Source organism: Hypanus sabinus, chromosome 8 (genome assembly GCF_030144855.1).
Source record: "Hypanus sabinus isolate sHypSab1 chromosome 8, sHypSab1.hap1, whole genome shotgun sequence".
NCBI lineage: Eukaryota > Metazoa > Chordata > Chondrichthyes > Myliobatiformes > Dasyatidae > Hypanus > Hypanus sabinus.
The window spans coordinates 124,574,788-124,601,464 of NC_082713.1; the positions used below are offsets into that span (position 1 = coordinate 124,574,788).

Sequence of the window (26,677 nt, forward strand, 5' to 3'; positions counted from 1 at the left end):
ACTCAATTCCATAGATGGTGCCTGACTTGCTGAGTTCCTCCAGTATTTTGTGCACATTGCTCTGTAATTCTGTAAATTTACCTATTTTCCAAGAGTTAAAATTAAGTACTGTAAGTGTTTATAGCAATTGAAACGGTAGTTAATTTTTTTTATTGTTACCTTTGTGGTGAAGAAGTACAAAATATTTTGTCAGCAGAGTGAGGTTCTCTTGGATCCTCATGGAGTCTCTCCTGGAGAGTTGCTATGTGAATAAAGACTTTTATGTTTCCCCTGTTACAGCTTTTGTGTGGTCCACTCTCAGTCAATCACTCAAGAAATTAGGGAATTTTTAAAATCCATAATGTACAGACACTTCCCTTAAGGCAAGAGGATGCAGGCCACCAGGTACAGCGACTTACCAGCCTTAAATCTCATTAGTTGACCTTGTACTTTCTTCTAGGTGATAATAGTTCAAAGTACTTTTATGTAATTTCATTTTCTTGCAGGCATTCACAGGATATACAAAGAAACACAATCAATAAAATATAAGACACAAAGATGGATAAACAACCAATGTGCAGAAGACAACTGTGCAAACATAAAAAATAAAAATAATAATAATAATGTTGTAAATATTGGGAACATGAGTTGGAGAGTCCTTGAGTGGGAGTCCATAGGGTGTGGAATCAGTTCAGTGTTGGGGTGAGTGAAGTTATTCACTCTAGTTCAGGAGCCTGATGGCTGAAGGTTAATAACTGTTCCTGGACCTGGCAGTGTGGGACCTATGGCTCCTGTACCTCCTTCCTTATGGCAGCAGTGAAAACAGGGCATAGCCTGAATGGTGGGTGTCCTTGATGATGGACCCCGCTGATGGGGATCTTTGCTCATAAAGAAGAAAAAAATTGCTGATGTTGAAAATCAAAGTAACATATACAAAATGCTGGAGGAATTCAGCTGGCCAGGCAGCATCTATGGAAAAGAATAAACAGTCAACGTTTTGGGCCAAGGCCCTTTAGCAGACTTTGCTCCTCATCTTTCTTGCAGTGATTTTTTGCTAGTATTGGAAGCTTTTAATGTCTGCTATAGAATCAGGTACATTATTAATACTGTTCATTCATAATATCTTTATCACTTAAATACAATGATTCCAGATCACATTTAAAATGCAGAATATGGGCTGCCATGGGTCAAGATTGTGCTCGATACGATCTGTTGTACTCACGTCACAGTACCATCGGCTGAAGAGTGGCACAATCGGGCTCATTGTAACTTAAAATATTATGAACAAAAGGGAGTCTGTGTGTGCAATCTGAAGCCTTCTACACCCTGGTGATGAATGATCCCTGTGTACCACCTAAAATACTTCTAGCAGTATTTTACATCTACAGTGCAAATACTTCACCAAATATTGGAAAAACCTATAAACTGCTGAGCTTAACTAAACAGTTAAGTCCATAACAAAGATGCATTCAATATTTCTAACCAGTTATTTGTTTTATCTTTCATTGTTCACACATTGTATTACCCCATAAATTCATGGATGATTCCAACTTGAAGAACATCATTACTTGAAACCTCTTTCAGCCCACTTTCATTCAGTTGCTTGACCATTAAAGACACTCAAAGCTCACCAGAGCAGCAACTGTAGGAAATTAAGAGTTACTGATCAGCCATTAATTATGACAATTACCAATTTACTGTTCCAATGAAAATTAGTTCAATTTTGTTTCTCTATCACTCAAAGTTAAAACTTAAGCATGTGTATCTCTAATGTGTTTATGAACACAAACGTGAATTCACCTAGTTCAAGTAACAAAGACTCTGCAACTGTACAAATGAGATTGTCATGATTCATACTTGTAATGCATCTTTCCATGATCATTTGTGCAAAAGAACATTGAAAACGATCCTATTCTGTATGTTTTAAAAAATGCATTTTACAATGGGAGCTCAACTCAATTAAATATTTTTTGTACACTTACAATGATAGAAGAAGGCAGAAGGCAAAATATAAGACATGGAAAAACAAGTGTCTGATACAATTCCTATGCTGGGGGAACAATTTTAATTCATGATGAAAAGTAAGGAGTGGGATTGGGGTTGGGGGGGGGGGGGAGGAGCAAAATCGGTGACCTGTGGTGAAAAGAAAAATATCACCACCCCTCAGTGAATTACTATGGTCAGCACATATTAGAAACTATATACCAGCATTGGAGGTATAGAACAAAAGTTTGCTTTGTTATAAAAGTTAACAGTTCAAGGATCAGTGATTGTATGTTTTGTTTTAAAGTCAACTTAAGTGAAGCAAACTAGGCATAGATTATTATTTCACTTTAAAGTCATGTTATATAAATTCAAAGTTCAAAGTAAATTTATTATCAAAGTACATATCTGTCACCACACACCACTGAGATTTTTTCTTGCGAGCATGCATAGCAAGACAAAACTGTGTACAGTAAATAAAAAACTAATAAATAAATAGTAAATAACTGATACTGAGAACAGAAATCGTAGAGTCCTTGAAAGTGAGTCCATAAGTTGTGGAATCTGTTCAGTGCCGAGGCGAGTGAAGTTATCCACTCTAGTTCAGGAGCCTGATTGTTGAAGGAACTGTTCCTTAATTTAGCGTTTTTAGATGCAAGGCCTCTTTCCTGATGGCAGCAGCAAGATGGTGGGGGTTCTTGATGATGGATGCTGCTTTCTTGTGGCAGTGTAAATATTGAAGTATTATGATGTGGAAGAATTACCTAAGCCTATTCCGTTGTTGTAAATCTGAAAAAAACCTTGAATCTTCTGCAGACATGCTAGCAGTCCTGTACATTTAGACTTGTGATCATGCAGATGTTGGAACACATTTTGAAAAAGACTGAAGTACTTCCATGCATTGGAATACTGCCCAATTTGGACTGCTTGCGATTTTCACAGCATCTCAGCGTTCATGCTAGGAAATTGGCCAGCTTGCTGTTCCTATGCCATGTTGGACTGACACAAGAAAAGGTTGCCATTAATTTGAATACAGAAGTACAGCTGACTAAAATGGAGAAATAACTTACAATATGTTTTAGCTGAGACAATATAAATATTTTTAGTATTTTTAGGTTTATTTAAAATATATAAAAAATGTTTCCACAGATTTGCTGACCAAAATATCCATGAAACTTAAAGAATTTTACACTATGAAATTTAAGTATAATATTTTACATGTGAAATAAGTCAAAAATGCTGAAAATAACCAAAAAGATTATGGAATAATGAGAAAAAGAGTTGACACTTCGTGGGTGATGTCATCAAAACTGACCTTTCATCAGATTTTAGTGACAACTGGATCAGTACTTGGTAGCAACTCTGATTATCAGTAATACTTTGACTTCTGGCCTGTACAGTCCTTGATATCTTTAGAGTGAGGAGTTAAATTGTACGTATTCACATATTCCACACATGTGAGCACATACATGCAAGCTGAGCTGTGATTAGTTCTTTAAAGGCCTGTTTATTTACACGGAATAACTTTGCAGGCAAATTAGTCATCAAATAAAAATACAAACAATTCCAAATTCCAATTCAAACGAGTAAGGCCAAAGTTTAAGCATACTAATCATGTAATAATTTGCAGAATAGCAATTACACAATTATAATTTATCAAAGGGCACACTGACTTTAGGGTTCACATGAACCAATCCCATTTTTCCCCTGAAAACAAAAGTATGATTCTCTTTAACAGGGAATGAATAAACAAACTTGGCAGAAGATTCCAGTATCAAAAAAACCCTCAAATGCAATTTAAGCATAAAAAGCTAGCTTGAAATTCCAGTACTGAGTACTCATCCACTGGACCTCACCACTGAATTCAAGGGGCAGAAATGACCTCTGCATCCAGCCTTCAAACAGCTATTCTGGCAAACACAATTTATCACATTTATATCTGTGCTAGAGAAATGCTTAAATTGTAATTATAGATTAGTACATCTTTAAAACTTTCTCATGGAACAAACAATAAAAATTACAACGCTTCTTTTTTTTTTAAAATAGGGAGATTAGTTTGTTAGCACTTATTCCTGCTGATTAGTGGAAAAGTCTGTAAAGTAAGTACTGTGTGGAGCAACAGAGAGTCACTAATAATTTCTGGATAACTTTGCACATGCACATTTGGCTGAATCCTCCATGGTAATAAATAGCACTAAACCTACATTTTACTACAAATTGTGTCTCTTCTTATTGTAACATCCAACAACATAATTTCCTTTAATCTTGTCAGAAAGCAACTCCAGCATTTAGAGGTTCTCAGTAATGACACCCCAATGTAAATACAATAGTAATTTTGCTGTATATATACCCAGTAACCTCTGTAAAGAAAGGGAATAGATATACAACTCCATCAAGTAATCAACTACAAGTTGCCCCCATTAATGTTATTGCTTCTTCTGAGTCACTGAACTCATGGCATTTTCACAACTTCACAAGCAGATCTAAACTGAATTTACAACACAGAAATGATGCACTCCTCTCTATTCTCATCTCCCAACTTATGTACCAGACATAATTGTCCTAAAGTAGTTTGTAAACTCTAATGAAGTACACTAGAAATACTAATCATGAGAAATTCTGCAGATGCTGGAAATCCAAAGTTACACACACAAAATGCCAGAGGAACTCAGCAGGTCAGGAAACATCTATAGAAATGAATAAGCAGACGATGTTTCGGGCCTAGACCCTTCTTCAGGACTGAAAAGGAAGGGGAAAGACAGTAGTATAAAAGGTGGGGGAGGGAAGAAGGTTAGGTGATAGGTGAAGCTAGGTGGGCAGGAAAAGTAAAGGGCTGTTGAGAGAGGAATCTGATAGGAGACAAGAGGAGAGAAGAAAGGAGGAGGGACCCAGGGGGAGATGATAGACAGGTGAGAAGAGGTAAGGAGCCAGAGTGGGGAACAGAAGAAGGAGGGAGGGGAAAGGATTTTTTTTAAACTAAAAAAAATTGATTTTCATGCCATCAGGTTGGACAATTATTGCTACTGTTATAATGGTGGAAACTTTGCAACCAAATCCAATTACAAACATGAGAAGTTCTGCACATGCTGGAAATCCAAAGCAGCGTTCACAAAATGCTGAAGGGTCTCAGCCTGAAACATTGACTGTTTATTCTTTTCCATGAATGCTCCCTAACCAGTATTTTGTGCGTGTGTTGCAACCAAATGCAATTGGCAAAGTGATAAAGATGAGGGAATCCACACAGTGACTGAGTGATAACTGCTTGCTAGAACACCATAAAGAACTCAATGCTCTTTTAAAAAAAAGTGCCATGGAACCCTCTACTTCCACTGAGAAAACATACAAGCCTCACTTTAAATTCTCTTCTCAAAAGTCAGCATCTCCAATAGTGCAGTATTCCATCAGTATGATACAGGAGCCTTACCAAGCACATACAAGTAAGATAAGAATGATTAATGTACGGTGTGATAGAAGTGGATCCCAATGCACTAGTAAATGGAAGCTGGACAGCTGCAAACTCAGGATTTAAAGAACTAGAGAAGCAAGTAGAGAGAATGTTTGGAGCAAGTTTTCAAAGTTTGAAAGATGAAGTAAGACAAGGATAGAAAGAGATGTGTTAATGTGTGAAATGATAAACAGACTGTGACAAGAATGGATAGAGATAATTAGACAAGACTGATGGCTCCATATCCAAATGCTCAAAGCATTCAAAACAAAGACAGATAGACTGAGGATACGGTAACATGCTGCAGATGAAGGGGAACCAACAGATATTCTGCATGGTTATTTTAAAATTGCATAAAGATGCATGCCTGGAAAGCATCTTGTTGAGCAAAGTTTTGTAAATCATAAAGACTGGACAAAATGCATCATGGATATTTCTGTACAGGGTATTTTTGTTCACTAATCCAAAAATTTGTTTACTTCTGAAACTAAAATGATCTCAGTTATTGTGAAGGAAACTGAACACACATATAGGGAAGTTACGCTTTAGTTATATATGGCATTGTTACAACCACATCTGGAAAACTTTGTACAGTCTATGTAACCTCCTGAAACCTAGATTGGGATGGGTGTTCAATGAGGAATGGTTTGACAGACTACGTTTTTATCCACTGGAGTTCAAAAGAGGAGACAGGACATGGTAGAAATATAAAAGGTCTCAAGAAGTCTTGAGAGGATGGATGTGGAAATGCCATTACTTTATGCGAGAGAATCAAGAACCTAATTTAAAAGTAAGAGGTTGCCCATTTGAGGCAAACAAAATACAAAGCTCTTAAGTGGTCATGAATCTTTGGAGCTCAGATTCCATCTCCTTTTGAATAAGGGAAGCTTTGAATATGTTTAAAGGTGAAAGGTGGATAGGTTCTCGATTATCAGGGGAATGAAAGCTTTCCAGAAATAGGTGAAAATGGATAACTGAAATTACAGTCTGATCAGCCATGATCTTACCATGGATGAGCAGACTTGATGGGCAAAATCATCTACTCCTTACTCCCAGTGTTGTAAGAATACTTTAAGATTTATTATATTGAAACCTGGGATGTAGATTAACCTATGAAGGGTGACTGAGTTCAATGGTCTAGATTCACGAAGGTTTCGGATCAGTCTGGATTTTGTACTCAAGACCCCCAGAGAGATATTTGAAATTAAAATCAAAACTCAGAGGAGAGATTACTTTCACATACTTTTCTATCCATCTTACTAACAACACAGCGGGTTAGTGGTAGGTGTAACACTTTACAGTGTCAGTGATCAGAAGACAGGGATTTAATTCCTACGCCTGTCTCTGAGACAGTGTGGGTTACCCCCCCCCCCAGGTGCTCTGGTTTCCTCCCACATTCCAAAAATGTAGAGGTTAGAATTAGTAAGTTGTAGGCATGCTTTGTTGGCGCCGGAAGCACGGTGACACTTGTGGACTGCCCTCCAACACATCCTTGCCGTGAGTTAGTCATTGAGGCATACAATGAATTTCACTCTATGTTTTGATCTACATGCGACAAATAAAGCTGATCTCTTAAATACGACTATAGTATTTACTTCAATTACAGGTAATAGCAAATTCCAGCCTCACTTTTTAGGATTTTGAAATATGCAGTTAGTGCATCCCAGCTAAGTCTACCTCCATCACACAAGTATGTTCAAAACTACTCAAATTCCAAGCAACAATCTTCAGCATGAAAGGATGCAATTACTTTGCATCAGTTACATTATATAAAAAACTATTTAATCAAGGCAACCAAAATAATCAGCAGGCAATGATCAACACAAGCAGTATGTCAAAGGAGCTGAAATACAGAATTAAGGAAGGATGTTGTTAACAAGGGAAAATTTTACTTAGGACTAAACAATGTATTTCTTCAGCCTGGACTCAATTAGTAAGTTTTAGTTCCAGGTGTTGTCGGTGCCAATTCATGCCAAGGGCTAAGTCAGTCTCCTCCGTCACACAACAGACTGCGGATGCTGGAATCTGGAGCAACACAAAAAGCGCAGGATGAGCTCAGCAGGTCAGGCAGCATCTATGGAGGAGAGCTGACAGCCGAGTTAAAGGGGAACGTCGATTGCCTACAGATGCTGCCAGGCTCGCTCAGTTTCCCCAGGGCTTTGTCTGTTGCTTCTTTACCCAGAACTGTTCTCAACACAAGCCCCCGAAAACCAGACAGGGGCTGAGAAACTAACTTTGGATTGGACTGACATTTTTTTTAAATAGCCGCAGACAGCAGGAGTCGTCGCACTCCGAGCCGAGCCAAACCATACTCGGGGACTGGAAGTTCTGCTGTGTCTCAACCCCGAACACAAAGGTAATAGTCGAGGGCTCCTACCGTCGCGCAGAAAGCATCGCAATTCCCCGTGGAGAGATTCAGCTCGCTGAGCTTGGTGTCCCACTGAAGGGGGTCCATGTTCTCACTGTCTAACGCTTCCATCGCGCCGCTCGGCCTGTCACTTCGCCCTGTGTTTTCACCCACCTTGGCCGGAAGCACGCAGCTAACCTTGACAGACGGCCGCCTCAACCAATGGATCGGCAGCAAGCCGCCGAAGTCCCCCTTTGCTATTGGCAAATGGTTCAACCAATCGCTTTGAGACACTTCGCCTTGCGCTCTGGCCCGCCTTCTACCAGTCGCCCCCATCTTGGCTCGGTTCCCGCGTCCCAATGGCGCTCGCTGGACGGGAGGCAGGGGAACGCGCGATCGCCTTACACCCTCAACAGCGAATCTGATCAGCAGTTCAGAGAAAGCTTGTGGCTGATTCCTTCATAAACTGATTGCACAGGACGGAAGCAAGGCGCAAAGAAGGCACGACGGTGACTACTTCGAGATTTGCGTTGATTCGGCATGTCACCAAATAATTTGACAAACTTATATAGCTACACACTGGAGAGCAACACGGTCTTGTGTGGCAATGCTAATGTCCATTTACGGAAAAGTTGACAGAAACTGGTAGACATATTCCAGTCCATCATAGGGAAAGCTCTCCGCACCAGTGAGTCTATTTAGATGGAGCTGGGCCACAAGAAAGCAGCCTCTGTCGTCAAAGACTCTCACCATCCAGTCCATGTGCTCGGCTCGGTACAGCCATTGGGCAGGCGGTTCAGGAGTCTTAGTTCCCACAGCACACATTTACGAACAGTTATTACCCTACAACCATCAGGACCAGCGTTGATGACTTCATTCACCACTACTCTGAACTGATCCTATTACAGTCTCACTTTCGAAGGACTCCTTACAACTTTTAAAATCTCAGTTATTTTTATTTATGCACTTTGTCCATTTGCACATTGGTTGTTTGTCAATCTTTAATGATTTTTGTTCGTAAAATTCTATTGTACTTTTTTATGTTCTTGAAAGGCATGCAAAAAAATGAATCAAGGTAGTACATGGTAACATATACTTCGATAATAAATTTATTTTTGAACTTTGAGGTACTTAATGTGGTGGATGTGAGAACTGTGGCTGGTGAAGGAGAAGTTGGAAAGGCAGAACTTTAATGGGCAAAGAGTTTGAGGTTGAACTATTCCAACTACCTGCATACTGGGATTAGTCAGTCATCCCTGTCCTGTCTGCAACTGGTTCAGAACGCCCCAGGCAGGCTCCTGACAGGTGCCTGGAAGAGGGACCATATTACTTCTATTCTGGCATTTCTCCACTGGCTACCAGTACGGTTTAGAATTGATTTTAAGGTTTCTTTATAAAGCCCTAAATGGGCTGGCCCCCTCCTATATCGCAGGCCTTCTAACCACTTATTCTACTTCCAGGTCTCTCAGGTTGGCTGACTTGGGGCTCCTGGCTGTCCCGAAATCTAAATTTAAGTTCAAGGGTGACCATGCTTTTGCTGTTGTAGCCCCTAGACTGTGGAACAGCATTCTCCTCCCTATCAGATCTGCCCCCTCCATTGACTCTTTTAAGTCCAGGCTCAAAACTTTATTCACTTTTGAATCTTCCTGATGTGGCTGATTTTTGGGTTGTGCCTAGGCTCATGTGTTGTTTATTTTGTGCCTAGGAGCTGGGTGCCTTCTTGTTTATATCTGTGTTTCTTGTATTTGTGATTTTAGTAACCTGTTATGGTTTGTACAGCAGTTTTTAAAGGTGCTTTATAAATAAATTTGACTTGACCTGACCAAGCTCAGCCAGCTGAATCTCTCCATAGGAAATTGCAATGCTTCATGGAGATTGGAGCTGAGTAACTCTAGTGAAGACCAAACACTTTCCTGGGGACAATAAATTGAATAACCAACTAATCAGAGTAACTAGCCAAATAAAGAGGGTAACTAGAAGAGCTGGATATGGGGTGTCTTACTTTCTAACAGCTAAAGCTGTTCCACTACTTACCAAATGAATCTTGTGTACCAACATTGTTGTTAGTTGAGAGTTCACTATCTCCAATGAAAGATGGTTGTTAGGTAACCCTATGCTCCAGATTAAAGGTCTTCTAACAGTGAATCTATCCATTTCCCTCCACTGGATTCACTGAGTTAATTCAATAGCACTGCTGAACCTGTGCAACAGCTTCCCGGTAGTGTCATAAGGTGGGCGTTGGGAATGGACCCAATTGCAAGACACAGACACCAGAGAGGACTAGGTGTATCAAGAAAGTAAGGGAAATGGGGAAGAAACGATGCTGGACAAGACACAGGCCCTGGACAAGACTAGGAGACAGGGCATGGGCTAGGACTAGAGTAGGAAAGTGGGACCTGGACAAGGAACTAGGAACTGGGAACCAGGAACCTGGACAAGGACTTCGAGCCAGAGACTGGACAGGGACCCAGAACCTGGGTCTTGACAGGCTCGGACTCCAGATCCAGGCAAGAACTGGACACGGGGGCAGGACTCCAGGGCCTGATGAAGACGTGAAGCTCAGACTTGATCGAGGGAGAGCAGGAATCCCGAGCTTGGGTCGAGGGAGAGGAAAGCAGAAGCGAGGAGGGGCATAGTTGGACACAGACACTAGCCCTGGATGAGACCAGGACTCAGGGCTTAGGCTACAAATTGGACGGACACAGACTGAAACCTCCTTGGAGCCTTGGACATAGAATAGAACCTCCTCAGAGCCTTGGACACAGAATGGAACCTGGTCAGAACCTTGGACTGGAGCACAGGAACACAGAGACAGGACCCTTCCTTGGGAACAGGATATAGGGCCAGGACTTATACAAGACACTAAACACAGGGACACAAAGAGACAGTTCCAAACTCAACGATAGATAGTTCCTTCTGTTGGTGTGGCAAGGCTCCAGTCTCACTCCAGCAGCTGAACTTGATGGTGATACAGGTGAGGACGCAGGCAAGGTTGCCGGCAAGGCTTCAGAGGGAAGGAAGGGAACAGTCCAGCCTCAAGATAATGGCAAGAACAGCCTGACTTACCCCACAGAGGCCAGGACAGGATACCAACAAGACAAACCAGCAACCACACTCGAACCTAGGGTCACTTATATTCCAGCCCCAAAATGAGAATCAGATGCCTGTGATTAAGCCCAAATGAAACAATGAACAATGCCAGAAGACCCAGGGTCCACAGACCGGACCATGACAGGTAGTCAAAAATCTAAGAAATCCAACATCATTAAAACTTTGCCAAAAATACCTTTTCTGAGGTAAATTATGTTAATTATTGCTGCAAATAGTGAAGGGGTGAGCAATGGTGAGGCGAGTTCGGGAGATGAAATGTTGCTGATGGAGTTCTGATGCTCGTGCAGCTGGTGCAGGAGTGAAGTTGGATTGATCTGAGCACTGTAAGGAGAAGACAGGGCCCAGGCAGAGAAGATTCGATTACAAGGCTCTTACAACTGGCCTGGGTGCGAGGTTGGATTGCTCTGGGCGCTGAGCTGATGTGAAGAGCTTGAGAGCGTCTTCGGGCTGGGCAACAAAACCTGATCCCAGAGGGAGTGGCTGGGCGGTGTGGTCTAGGCCTGGGGCCCTTTGCAGCAGCAGTGCCTGGGTCTTAGTGTGAGTTACCTTATGCTGTTTAGACAATTTAAATGCTGGCCCATATTGGAGGTGAGAGCTAATTTTGCTTGCTCTCTGCAATTTTCATTCCTCGCTCCAGGGCACTAGACCTTTTACTGTTCCATCATTGGGTCAATTTAAAAGCCAGCCCAGATAAACTGAAAAGATATGATGGCCAGAACGAGACCAAATTTTGCTTGTTCTCCACGATGGTCATTTTCATGGTGCTGAAGCTATGAAGTCTGCCCCGGCTGCTGTGCTCTGTACCCGCTAATATGATGAACTGATAAGCGAGGCTCTGGGCCTACTCCATGGTTCAGAACTGAGGACTCATTTTTGGTTCTGAATGCTGAAGTCAGTTGTTTGCATGACTTGTTTTTTTTTATTGTGCATTGAGTGGTGGTCTTTTATTATTTTTCTTTAAATTAGTCTCTTTCAGGGTTCTTGCTTTTTGGTTTCCTGTGAGCAAGCAAATCTCAAGGTTGTATAATTTGATAATAAATGTGCTTGAATCTTGAATCTTGAGTTCCTCCAGCAGGTTGTTTTTACCCAACTAATTACTTGCTTAGAAGCTGAATGACTTGAAGTCATATATAGGCATCCGTTAGTCTCAAGAGACCATGTATTTGCACCTTGGAAAGTTGTTTCCAGGGCTCAGGCCTGGGCAAGGTTGTATGGGAGACCAGCTGTTGCCCAAGCTGCAAGTCTCCCCTCTCCATGCCACCAATGTTGTCCAAGGGAAGGGCAAGGGCCGATATAGCTTGGCACCAGTCTTGTCACAGAGCAATGTGTGGTTAAGTCCCTTGCTCAAGGACACAACACATTGCCTTAGCTGAGGCTTGAACTAGTGACCTTCAGATCACTAGACCAATGCCTTAACCACTTGGCCACGTGCCAACACAAAGTCATATATATATGAAATACATATTTTTAAACAAAAAAGAAATTGCAGGGCATAGTAGACTAAGTAGATGAAGAGTCACTAACCTGGAATACTAACTCTATTTCTCTCTCCAGAATCACATCAGGTTTACTATAACTGACATGTGCTGTAAAATTTGTGCTTTTTGTGGCAGTAGTGTAGTGAAATTCATAAAATTGACCAAATAAATAAACACATAGCTAACTACTGCAGAAGAGGAATAGCGAGGTAGTGTTCAGAGACACTTTAAAAATCTGATAGCAGAGGTCAAGAAGTCATTACTAAAACGTTGAGCATCCATTGATGCTGCCTGATCTGCTGAGGTATTAAGCCCTGATGGTGTGCTAAAAACTTGTGCTACCACTTGGTGGGAGTGTTCAAACACACGTTCATCTGTGGTATAGCTGGAGGTTCCCACCTGCTTCAAGAGGGTGTCAATCATTCCAGTTCCCAAAAAGAGCAATATGAACTGCCTCAATGACTGCCTAGTTGCACTCTCATCGACTGTGATGAAGTGCTTTGAGAGGTTGATCATGGCCAGAATCAACTCCTGTCTAAGAAGGGACCTGGACCTGCTGCAATTTGCCAAACTCCACAAAAGGTATACAGTGGATGCAATCTCACTGGCTCTCCACTTGGCCTTGGATCAGCTGGACAACAGCTTATGTGAGGCTGCTGTTTATTGATTACAGCTCAATGTTAAACACCATCATAACCTCAGTACTAATCAACAAGCTTCAAAACCATCTTCCTCTGCAACTGGATCCTTTAGTTGTCATCAGATCATTGGCAGTGTGGATTGGAAAAAACATCTCCTGGTCGGCAATCAACACTGGTGCACCTCAAAGATGCATGTTTAGCCCACTGATCTACTCTCTCTACACCTGTGACTGTGTGGCCAGGCACAGCTCAAATGCCATCTATAAATTTGCTGATGATGCAACTTGTTGGCAGAATCTCAGATGGTGCTGAAGAGGTATACAGGAGTGAGCGAGACCTGCTGGTTGACTGATGTCACAACAACAAACATGTACTCAGTGTCAGTAAGACCAAATAACTAATTGTGGACTTCAGGAAGGGGAAGTTGAGGAAAAGCTCACCTGTCCTCACCAAGGAGTCAGTAGTGAAAAGGGTGAGCAGCTTCAAGTTCCTGCATGTCAACATCTCTGAACATCCATCCTGGGCCCAACATACTGATGCAATTATGAAGAAGGCAGCTATATTTCATTAGGAGTCTGAGGAGATTTGGTATGTCACCAAAGAATCTAGCATATTTTTACAGATGCATTGTGGAGAACAATCTAATTGGTTGCATCACCATATGTTCTGGAGGGTCCACTGCAGGGGATCAGAAAAAGCTGCAGACGATTGCAAACTCATCCAGCTCCATCATGCCCACTAGCCTCCTCAGTGTCGACATCTTCAAAAGGCGATCCCTCAGAAAGGCAGCATCCATCATTAAGGATCCTCATCACCCAGGATATTACTCTTCGCATTTCTGCTGTCAAGGAAGAGGTACATGAGCATGAAGTGACACATTCAATGTTTTAGGGATAGTTTCTTACCCTCTACCACTTCAATATTTTTGCTTTCTTTTTACACTACTTATTTAATTTGATATTTTTAATTTAAGTATCAGAATCAGGTTTAATGTCACTGGCATATGTCGTGAAATTTTGTTAACTTAGTGCAGCAGTACAATGCAATACATGATAATATAGAAAAAATAAATCAGTATACCAATTACATTAGTGTGTGTATATTTATATAATGTAATGAAAAATAGTGCAAAAACAAAAATAATGAAAAAGTGAGGTAGTGTCCATGGGTTCAATGTCGTTCTTTTAGGAATGCGATGACAACAAATTTGATGACGTATGTCTGATAATAAACCTGATTCTGTTTCTATTTCTAGTTTCTATTGTCTACTTCTATTTCTATTGTCTGTTTTTTCATATTTATAGTCTCTTCAATTTTTATATAATTCATTTTAAACATAATGTGTACTATTGGTATTACCTGCATTTTATAGATAGTTTCAGTTATTAATTTTTGGGTAGTTTTCTGTGACTGGATTATCCATGGGAAAGTAGTGAGGAGCTGCTTTAGAACATGGAACAGTACAGGACAAGCCCTTCAGACCACAATGATTTGGCTGTGGTCATTCTGGTTGGTTGAGAAGTTCCAGTGTTTAGCAACAGGGACAAGAAAGGATTGGTAATGTATTTAGAAACAGGATGGTGTTTAACTTGGTATTATTGATTTCTTATTGTCACACAGAGTTACAGAGCTATACAGTATGTAAACAGGCCTTTGGGTCGATCTGGTCCATGTTGGCCAAGATTCCTATCTAAGCTTGTCCCAGTTATCTGCATTTGTTTCTTTAAACCTTTCCTATTCTCATACCTATCCAGATACCTTTGAAATGTTGTTTACGTACCCATTTCAACTACTCCCTCTGCCAGTTTATTCCTTCTACTGACCACTCTCTAGTGGAAAAGATGTTCCTCAGGTTCCTGTTAAATCTCTCCCCTTTCTCTCTAAACCCATGTCCTTCAGTTCTTGATTTGCCAATCCTAGGAAAAAGATTTTACATATTGTCTTACAGTATCTGTATTCCTCATTATGTTATGCATTTTGATAAGATCACCCTTCTCCTACACCGCAATGAATTATTGCCAATCTGCTTAAGTTTTCTCAGTGTAATTTGAGTCCTGGCAACATCCTTATAAATCTTCTCTGCACTCTTTTCAGCTTAGTGTGATCTTTCCTATAGCAGAGTGAACAAAACTGAACACAATGTTGTATATGCAGCCTCATCAATATCTTGTACAATGGCAACATAACATCTGAATTTCTATTCTCGATGACTGACTGATGAAACCTCCTTCACTTCCCCTTCTACCTGCAATGCTGCTTTCTCATGTCCTGTTATAGTGTAAAACTTTGTTTCTTGAGCCATCCATATAGATAATTTCAAAACATAAGTACTGTACTTAGAGATAGTTCAAGGAAAATCAATAACAAATCTAGAATATAGTGTTAAGGTTGCGGTTACAGAGAAAGTGTAGCACAGGTAGACTGCACTCTGCGAAGGCCATGATAAAGTAGTCTGTGAGGACAAGAGTTCCCTTAAGAGTCTTATAAAGTGGTATAGAAGGTTCAGTGGTCCTAATAAGGGTGAAAGAGGTGTCTCCATTTTCTTTGCTCACTGGGAAAATGGAGACACACCTTTCTCCCTTATTAGGGAGAGAGAGAACCTGTGGTATGTTGAATACTGGGTGAAACACAAATTCTTTGCTATGCTTTGCTCATGCGGTGCCAATGCATTTTTTTGATGGTGGGGGGAGGGGGAATTGTTGCTCACTGCTACTTATGCGTGGGTAGAGGGAGTTGGGGGAATTTGGGATTCTAACATTTAACATTCATTCTTTGTGGCACTCCTCTGTTTTTGTGGATGGTTGCAAAGAAAAAGCATTTCAGGATGTATATTGCATACATTTCTCTGACATTAATTGTACCTTTGAACCTTCTGTGAACTAGAGATGCTGTGCTTGCTTGGCCATAATTTAAATGAGGCTAAACTATTAGTGATATTGATACACCGGAACTTGAAGCATCAATCATCTCCACCTTAGCATCATTGATACTTAACTAGATAATATGCTCCAAGTCAATAAACAGCTCTTTTGTTTTACTGACAGTGATGGAAAGGCTGTTGTAGTGACACCAGGCCACTATACTCTGTCTCTTTCCTGTACTCTGTCTTGTTATTTGAGACTATGGTGGTGTCATCTGTGAACTGCGGAATCTGATTACATACTTGTGAGTGCATAGGGAGTAAAGTAGAGGGCTGAGGACCACAGCTTTGCAGGTCATTGAAGATGATCATTGGAGAGGTGTTTCTGCCTGTCCTTATAGAGTGTTTTGGCCGGGAAGTCAAGGATCCAGTTGCAAAGGGTGGTGATGATCCTAGGTGTAGGAATTTGGAGGTGAGTTTGTCTGTAATTATTATATCGAATGTTGATCTGTAGAAAATAAAGGGGAGTCTGACAAAGTGTCTTTGTTATTCAGATGCTCCAGAGATGTGTAAGGTTAAGGAGATAGCATTTGCCATGGACATGGGTCAGGCAAATAGCAATGGATCAAGGTTGGCTGGAAGACTGGAGTTAGTGCATGCCGTGACCAGCTTCTCAAAGCACTTCATGAATATTGATATCAGAGCCAACAGTTCAAAGTCATTAAGGCATGTTACCTTAGTTTAGTTTGGCACTGGGTTGATGGTGGTCTGGACACGTGGTTGATGTTTAAGGATCCTTTACAGGATGTTAGGGATAAATTTGTCCTGGTGAGGAAGATAAAGAATGGTAGGGTGAAGGAACCATGGGCGACAAGTGAAGTGGAAAAACTAGTCATGTGGAAGAAGGCAGCATACATGGGGTTTAGGAAGCAATGATCAGCTGGGTCTATTGAGGAATATAGGGTAGAAAGAAAGGAGCTTAAGAAGGGGCTGAGAAGAGTAAGAAGGGGGCATGAGAAGGCCTTGGCGAGTAGGGTAAAGGAAAACCCCAAGGCATTCTTCAATTATGTGAAGAATAAAAGGATGACAAGAGTGAAGGTAGGACCGATTAGAGATAAAAGTGGGAAGATGTGCCTGGAGGCTGTAGAAGCGAGCAAGGTCCTCAATGAATACTTCTCTTCGGTATTAGGATGGGTAAGTCCCCGGGGCCTGATGGAATATTCCCCAGGCTGCTCCATGAGGTGAGGGAAGAGATTGTTGAGCCTCTGGCTAGGATCTTTATGTCCTCATTGTCCACAGGAATGGTACTGGAGGATTGGAGGCAGGCGAATGTTGACCCTTGTTCAAAAAATGTAGTAGGGATAGTCCAGGTTATTATAGACCAGAGAGCCTTACATCTGTTGTGGGAAAGCTGTTGGAAAAGATTCTTAGAGATAGAATCTATGGGCATTTAGAGAATCATGGTCTGATCAGGGACAGTCAGCATGGCTTTGTGAAGGGCAGATCATGTCTAACAAGCCTGATAGAGTTCTTTGAGGAGGTGACCAGACATATAGATGAGGGTAGTGCAGTGGATGTGATCTACGTGGATTTTAGTAAGGTATTTGACAAGGTTCCACACGGTAGGCTTATTCAAAAAGTCAGAAGGCATGGGATCCAGGGAAGTTTGGCAAGGTGGATTCAGAATTGGCTTGCCTGCAGAAGGTGGAGGTTGTGGTGGAGGGAGTACATTCAGATTGGAGGGTTGTGACTAGTGGTGTCCCACAAGGATCTGTTCTGGGACCTCTACTTTTGGTGATTTTTATTAACAACTTGGAAGTGGGGGTGGAAGGGTGGGTTTGCAAGTTTGAAGATGACACAAAGGTTGGTGGTGTTGTAGATAGAGTAGAGGATTGTCGAAGTTTGCAGAGAGACATTGATAGGATGCAGAAGTGGGCTGAGAAGTGGCAGATGGAGTTCAACCCAGAGAAGTGTGAGGTGGTACACTTTGGAAGGACAAAATCCAAGGCAGAGTACAAATTAAATGGCAGGATACTTAGTAGTGTGGAGGAGCAGAGGGATCTGGGTGTACATGTCCACAGATCCTTGAAAGTTGCCTCACAGGTAGATAGGGTAGTTAAGAAAGCTTATGGGGTGTTAGCTTTCATAAGTTGAGGGATAGAGTTTAAGAGATGCGATGTAATGATGCAGCTCTATAAAACTCTAGTTAGGCCACACTTGGAGTACTGTGTCACTTCCTTGAAAACTTCCTCCTGTTCTTCACCTCACGGCCACTTAGTGTCATTGTGAAGCAGCTTGTACAGTGGGGCCAAAACCTTTGAGAGGTCTGGAAGAAACTTGCTATAATAATTCACCATGCCCTAAAATGATCTGAGTTCAGTGATGCTCTTGGGGCTTCGGGCCTCCTTGATAGCTCTCACTTTGTCCTCCACTGGGCAAAGTCCCTCAGCTGTAATCTTGTGTCCCAGGTAGGTCACACTCAGAGCCAGGAACATGCATTTTCCACGTCTCAATTGCAGCCCTGCATCTGAGAGCCTCTTCAGCACCTGTTCTAAGTTAGCCAGATGCTCCCCCTCTGTGGCTCCTGTGATCAAAATATCATTAAGATATACTGCTACGTGCGGAATCCCCTGCAGCAAAAAGTCCATTGTCTTTTGGAAAATGGCAGGGCTAGATGCCACTCTAAACACCAGGCGATTGTATTTGAATAATCCCTTGGTATTGATTGTATTGACTGTGACATACTCCTTTAAATCCTCGTCCAGCAACAGCTGTTGGTAGGCATGGCTCATGTCCAGCTTTGTGAACAGCTTACCCCCTGACAGGGTCGCAAACAGGTCATCCACCCGTGGCAATGGGTACTCCTCCAGCTTAGAGACCTGATTCACCGTAAGCTTGTAGTCCCTACATATCCTCACCGTTTTATCTACTTTCAAAGCTGGAACAATGGGAGCCATCCACCTTGAAAACTGAATGGGCTCAATAATGCCCAGCCCCTGTAAACGTACCAGCTCTGCCTCGACTTTGTCTTTCAACGACCTGGGCTTAAAAAAATGTGGTGTGGCCTCAGGGTCGACATGGAGTTTCACAGTTACACCCTTCAGTGTGCCCAGCTTGTCCCTGAAAACATCACAATACTCACAATGCAGAATGTCCTCCATCGTGTGTGTATACTTAATTTCATGCCAGTTGAGCCGGATGTTGCGATGCCAATCGTTGCCCAAAAAGACTGGGCCCACTGCTGAAATATCCACATATAACACCCCTAAACGAGGTATGGGCTGCCCCATATAGGTCCTGAGTTTGAGCTTAGATGGTCTGATGGGATGCAGGTTGGACCCCTGTGTACTCCTGTAGGTCTCTTCACTAATGACCGATGTAGTAACCCCTGAATCAATCTCAAACTTAATGTCTTTCCTCCAACAGTGACTGTGGCATAATATGGTTCAGGTGGTTCCTCATCCATTTCCACCCCAAGCATGTTGTAGGCACACGCTGCCTCCTCGTCTGCTTCTCCTAGGTGGTGTGTGGCTGCCTGAGGCTGTTGAGCTTTCCCCTGCCCAGGCTTAACCTTACCCTTTATGCTCCTGCACTTTTTAATGAAATGTCCCTTCTTGCTACAAGCATGGTAGACAGTATCTTTGAATTTGCAAACATTTGCATAGTGTGACCCTCCACAATGAAAACAGTATACCCTCTTTGCCTGTTTACCAGTCTCCCTCCTGACTTGGTGCAGGGCTGCCAACTGCAACCCCCCCCATGCCCCTTCTGGATATTCTTGGGATTATTAGCAGCCATCTCCATGCCTTGGGCAATCTCTAGGGCTTTCTTGAAAGTCAATGGTGGGGTTTCCCCAAACAAGTGGTGTTGTACGGCATCATTATTAATGCCGCATACTAATCTATCATGGAGCATGTCAACCAACATGGCTCCGAAATCACAATGCTCCGACAGCTGCCGAAGCTCGGCCACAAAACTAGCCACAGACTGACCTGGCTTCCTGAAATGGCTGTGAAACTTGAACTGTTGGACTATCATGGAAGGTTTTGGATTGTGGTGGTTCCCCCTGAGCTTGACCAGTTTATCATATGGAATTTCTCCTGGTTCCCGCAGTGTGACTAAGTTCCTTATCAACTTGTAAGTCTTTGCCCCACACACACTCAGGAGAATAGAGCACTTCTGAGCCTCCTCAGTAATTCCATTAGCACAGAAAAAGTGCCCCAACCTTTCCTCATACTCCAGCCAGTCCTTGTTTCCTTCCACAAAAGCACCAATAGTCCGGAACGTAGCCATCCGAACACGAGACTCCTTGTCCGCTCACAGCTCCTGTTCGAAATGCACCGGTACATCCACAAAACCAGTTCACCTCGTTGCCAAAAATATGTGGTAACTTCTACTTTACAAAAGGACCACTTGACAATTTTATGGCCAAAAGAACATCTTTATCTGGGATGGCAAATGGTATTTACAATACAGAGGCTTTCAGGTACCTCATACGGCATGGGTAGTGGAACTATATACAATTCATACTGGAAGTGAAACCCTGCCAACCCTGGAACCAAAGTACATGTACTGTCTGTTACTATATACTACCTTGAGATTCAATAGAATTTATGAAAAACTATACATAAACAAAGACTGACAAACAATCAATGTGCAAAAGAAGATAAATTATGCAAATAAAAAACATACTGAGAACATGTGTTGTAAAGACCTTGAAAATGAGTTTAGGTTGTGGATCAGTTCAGAGTTGTGGTGAGTGGAGTTATCTGATCTGGTTCAGGAGCCTGAACCTGGTGGTGTGGGACCTAAGGCTCCTACTGTACCTCCTGCCTAATGGTATTTGCAAAACTGGTCTGGCTGGATTTTTCTTCTTAAGTAAAAAACCGTCTATCAACAAAAAGGCAATATAAATCGGGCAGCAAATAGATCTGAGAAAATCTAAAGAAGAGCTAAATTCATATGAAGAGAGCCCGTTTGGTTCAGAAAAATTGGACCAGGCATAATTCATTTCCAGAGTTGAGATCATACAATATAACAGTTTTACATAATACATTACTTTCTCTGTGATTATAGGAGAAAAAATGCTGATACAAACTTATTTTGCTGTAAGTTACAAATTAGTAGCAATTGCCATAGATAAACCTGTGTAGCTGTTGGGTTATAATATAGTTTAGAGAAGATATAATTTGATTACTTTTCCAATTGAATATTAATCCTGAAATATTTTATTACTTTTCATGTTTCTGCATTTTCAGCATTACCACATCCCACCCATTAGTTTTGGAAGATAAGTTATTTAAGTTGTAAGCTAAAATCAAAGTATGTCCTTAAAGTCCATTTAACTCAATTGTATTTTCTTTACATGCCTTCTGTATTAACTTGATTCCAGACACACAGATGTAGACTACACACACAAAATGCTGGTGGAACACAGCAGGCCAGGCAGCATCTATAGGAAGAAGCACTGTCGACATTTCAGGCCGAGACCCTTCGTCAGGACTAAATGAAAGGAGAGATACTAAGAGATTTGAAAGTAGTGGGGGGAGGGGGTAATGCGAAATGATAGGAGAAGACTAGAGGGGGTGGGATGAAGCTAAGAGCTGGAAAGGTAATTGGCGAAAGTGATACAGAGCTGGAGAAGGGAAAGGATCAGGGAAAGGAAAGGAGAAGGGACGGGAGGTCTCGGGAAAAAGAAAGGGGGAGGGGGGAGCACCAGAGGGAGATGGGGAACAGGCAGGATGATGGGCAGAGAGACGGAGAAAAAAAAACAACTAAATATGTCAGGGATGGGGTAAGAAGGGGAGGAGGGGCATTAACGGAAGTTAGAGAAGTCAATGTTCATGCCATCAGGTTGGAGGCTACCCAGCCGGTATATCAGATGTTGTTCCTCCAACCTGAGTGTGGATTCATCTTGACAGTAGAGGAGGCCATGGATAGACGTATCAGAATGGGAATGGGACGTGGAATTAAAATGCGTGGCCACTGGGAAATCCTGCTTTCTCTGGCGGACCGAGCGTAGGTGTTCAGCGAAATGGTCTCCCAGTCTGTGTTGGGTCTCACCAATATATAAAAGGCCACACCGAGAGCACCGGATACCACACCAGCCGACTCACAGGTGAAGTGTCGCCTCACCTGGAAGGACTGTCTGGGGCCCTGAATGGTGGTGAGGGAGGAAGTGTAAGGGCAGGTGTAGCACTTGTTCTGCTTACAAGGATAAGTGCCAGGAGGGAGATCGGTGGGAAGGGATGGGGGGGATGAGTGGACAAGGGAGTCGTGTAGGGAGCGATCCCTGCAGAAAGCAGAAGGGGGGGGAGGGAAAGGTGTGCTTGGTAGTGAGATCCCATTGGAGGTGGCAGAAGTTATGGAGAATTAAACATTGGACCTGGAGGCTGGTGGGGTGGTAGGTGAGGACAAGGGGAACCCTATGCTGAGTGGGGTGGCGGGCGGATGGGGTGAGGGCAGATGTGCGGGAAATGGGAGAGATGCGTTTGAGAGCAGAGTTGATGGTGGAAGAAGGGAAGCCCCTTGTAGTTTAGATTTTTGTGGTTATAAAGCATTTCAAAGTAAGTAGACTATGAAATTATATCTGTATCTGAATTGCTGCCTTATCCTTCTTTTAAAAATAAGATTTTGATTACTTTAACCATGAGAAGAATTTACATGATCATCAAAAGAAGTCACATGACCCTGTTTTAGATGTATAGTTTTGTATGTTGCAAGAAGGTAATCCAGTGCATTTCACATGACCATTATCTGACATTGTTAAAAAGGTAACTCACTGAAAAGAACCACAAAGATTTTAGATAGTTGATATTTTTAACTGCACAATTTAAGTCAGGAAATGTACTGTTTATGCATTTTTCTATCAAGAAAAAAGTTGTTGGAGGAAAATGTTTAATCCGTAACAGAGAAGTCACATGTTAAAATTGTATCAAATTATCATGCACAGTCAATCTAATTTTATTTCCCAATCTTAATCATATTTTTATAGAATTACTATATTCTTACTTTGCTATTATGTATTCCACAAGGGCTGACTAAATTCACAGAATGTATCTAAAGGCTTAAGATTTCTGTAATATACTATTTTACAGTTTGAGTTCTTTTAACGAGTAATGCATAGTTATACTTGTTTTTCTGATGAGTTATATACCCGATTCTGTGATTTTTTTTGAAGTATTAGCACTGTTAAGTGCTCAAAGCTATTCAGAAATATCCCATAAACTATGGTGAAATGTTACTTATTGTTTTGGTGAGGTTGTTGAAGGAATACACACATTAAGAGGCATAGGTTAGCAATAATGGTATCCAGGATCAGCCTTGCCAGTCCACAGGAAGTGGCAGTCAAAAGACAAAAGAATTTCGCAAGCAGGAAGAAACACAGTCACCTATTCTGTAACATCTGAGGTGGAAGCGATTCCATGTCTGATGCACCATCAATAGCTCACTCTGAGACGTAAGGCGAGATATGGGCTTTTATTGACTGAAGAAGGAACCAGCAGTAAGTGACCATCATATTACATCCTGGAGAATGAGGCAGAGGATCAGACCTCGATCGCCTTTATACAGGGGCCTGTGGGAAGAGCCACAGGAGCAGTCAGAAGGGGGCATGTCCAGACAGGCACATATTTCACCACATTCACCCCCCCTTTGTTTGAAAGAGTCCCCATGTGGCGAAGTTTCTTACAGGTCAAGTCTATCAGGTGGTCGAATCTGTCGCTGCGATCTACGCAGCACCGGCTGTGATTGCACCGATGCCGACAACATTGGTGATTGCAAAGGAGACGGAGGTTGTGCTGGTTCCAGCTCATGCATGTGTGAGGCACCTGGTATATAAGTGTCATGAGGAGTCCATGTAGGGCCTGGTGAGCGCGGTGTCACCTCGGGTGCAGGGTTCATAGTTACCGGAGAGTGTTCAGGGTAGTGGTCTGCTGCACCTGCGGGCGCCAGGTCGCGGATGGAGACCGTGTCCTCCCGCCCATCAGGTAAGACCACGTAAGCATACTGGGGGTTCGCATGCAGAAGGTGAACCCTCTCGACCAGCGGGGAGTATTTATTGCTCCTCACATGTTTCTGGAGCAGCACTGGCCCCGGGGACATCAGCCAAACTGGTAGAGTGACAGACTTCCTGGGAAAAGAGAATAGGAGTTCGTGGGGGGGGGGGCTACCATCCAACCACCTGGGCCCTCCAAGGGCTTGTGCTTGGCTCAATGATCCCCTCCCTGAGCAGCCACTGCACCTCTGACTGAATGAAGGCCCTGTCCGCCGCACTGTACCCGCTTTTAGTCACCACCGGTTTACAGTCGGGGTCAGGTTGGCGAACAGCGGCGGGGGAGGGACCTCGAGAGTGGAGAGACTGCAAGTGGTGTCGGTAGCGCAGCTGTTGTGTTGGATGGGATGTGTGTGTCGCTGTGTGTGTGTGGTCAGTAGTGATGAAGTCCCACAGAACTGAGGATTCCGGACAGTGAGTGGTGAGAGGGGCCCGTCATATACCATAGTCACACTTTTGAGATGGCTCTGGAAGTCCAGCCCCAATAGCACAGGTGCGCACAGATTAGGCATGACCAGTAGCACAAAGTTCCGATATTCTGTGCCTTGAACCACCAATGTCGCTACACCACCCACCCGGATGTCTGTGGAATGCGACCCAGAAACCAAATGGATCTTCTGACTTACTGGCCGTGTTGCGAGTCCGCAGCGTTGCACTGTGTCCGGGTGAATGAAGCTCTTCGTGCTGCCTGTGTCAAACAGGCATCTAGTCCTGTGCCCCTCCACCAGAATGTCCGTCATGGACCTTGCAAGCTGGGGTGGGGTGCTTTGGTCGAGAGTTACAGTGGCCAGAGTTGAATCGCCGTCGGGGTACCCGGTAAGCATCGGAGGGTCGGGGGCGGGGCGTGCTGACGCCGACAAAGATGGCCGCCCACATCCGGGGTACCCGGTAAGCATCGGAGGGTCGGGGGCGGGGCGTGCTGACGCCGACAAAGATGGCCGTCCACATCCGGGCATGTAAGATGGCGGCCCCCACGTTTCACCTGCAGTGCTGCTCTCCGCTCGCAGTTTAGACTTACAGACCTTGGCGAAATGGCCCCGCTTTCCGCAGCTGGAGCAGGTCGCTTCTCGCGCTGGACAGCGTTGTCGAGAGTGCTTTTTGTGGCCACAGAAATAACAAAGCACAGGCTTCTGATGGGCCACCGCCGTGGTCGGGTTCGGGGAGCTCGTGGAATCTTGACTGGCAGCAGCGATTTCGCCCACGGGAGCCGGCGGTGGCGGGGTCTGAGGCGTCCACGGAACCGGCGGGGTATCGCGCGACTGGACAGCATCAGCGTAGTGCAGCGCAGCTTCCAGAGCGTTGGCCGTCTCGATTACCGAGCGTAAGGTAAGATCGGAGTGTTCCAGCAGTCGCTGGCGCATGTACACTGACTTCAGTCCCGTCACAAAGGCATCTTGCACTAGCAGCTCCGCACGTTGTTCTGCCGTGAGCGTCTTGCAGTCACAAGCTCGGACGAGTGTCTGTAGTGCTCGGAGAAACTCGGCACTCGATTCTCCAGGCTGCTGTCGCCGGGTAGCTAAACGATGTCTTGCGTAGACGGTGTTCACCGGCCGCAGGTACTGTCTTTTGAGGGCGTCCAGTGCCCCTTCGTAGGTCGGCAGGTCCCGGATAATGGAATAAACTTTTGGGGTGACCCTCGAGAGGAGAATTCTGTGCATAACGGCGGGTTCAGTCGCACGAAGCTCCGCCAAGTATGATTGGAAGCATGCAAGCCAGTGTTCAAAGGCAAGAGCTGCTTCAGGGTCTTGAGGGTCCAAATCCAACCTTTCCGGACGTAAAACGGTTTCCATGTTTTAAAACTTTCAGTCAATAAAATTGATGCACCATCAATAACTCACTCTGAGACGTAAGGCGAGATATGGGCTTTTATTGACTGAAGAAGGAACCAGCAGTAAGTGACCATCATATTACATCCTGGAGAATGAGGCAGAGGATCAAACCTCGATCGCCTTGATACAGGGGCCTGTGGGAGGAGCCGCAGGAGCAGTCAGAAGGGGGCGTGTCCAGACAGGCACATAGTTCACCACAATGTCACTGCCTCATAAAGAGTGAATATCTAGAAAGATGGGTCTGCAGGGCTGTTGCAGGGTTCTTGACCAATGACTGATCCAGTGACTATTTATCATTCAGATCCGTGGATCAGCTGTGGATTGTCCAAGTTCAAGAGTAAGTGGGTGGGGCGGAGAGATCCAGTTTTATCAATCCTACTGGTCCAGTTGGATCTGTATGGACCTTTCGAGATTCAGACATTTTGGTGGCCAAACTCACCACCCTGAAACTCCTGTGCCTAGGCCTAGCACTGAGAGCTAATGATAATACCAGTTACCCTCGTAAACCTCCACAGAAGGAGCCACGGACTTGCACTGTAACCCTATAAAGTTGCATGTCCTTGTGAAGGGAGTGGGGGGATGATCAGCTGGAAGGTGGAGGCAAGGGTGTGTGAAGGAATAGAGGAAGGTTGTTCACTACAATGTGGGAAGCTTAGTCAGATTATACACTTGTATCCACAGCCTTAATGTGTACTTGTCTTACACAGAAGCTTGACCCAATAATAATTGACTTAAAACCATAATATTGTTAATTTAAACTGCATGAAAAGTTTTGTTGTTGCAGCATATATGGACTGCACTGATCATTCATTTTACAAAGTCTTCCTGATTGCAAAATTCCATGCTATTTACTGTGAGCAACATGCTCTCCCAGATCTCGAGAGTAAAATTATAAGCTAGAGTTGCATTAATAGAATTGTATACCAATCTTTTAATGATTTATGGAAGATC

At 43.3% G+C, this 26,677-nt stretch overlaps 1 protein-coding gene across 1 annotated transcript in view; it reads right to left on the reverse strand.

The window, feature by feature from the left end:
- The window catches only part of creb3l2 (cAMP responsive element binding protein 3-like 2), a 74,291-nt gene extending 64,734 nt beyond the window's left edge, over positions 1-9,557 (reverse strand). Inside the window, exon 1 of the mRNA XM_059977766.1 lies at positions 7,785-9,557. Within this exon, the coding sequence (XP_059833749.1) occupies positions 7,785-8,090 (306 nt within the window). The 5' untranslated portion in view covers positions 8,091-9,557. The remainder of the gene's footprint in view (positions 1-7,784) is intronic.
- Positions 9,558-26,677: the final 17,120 nt, after the last annotated feature.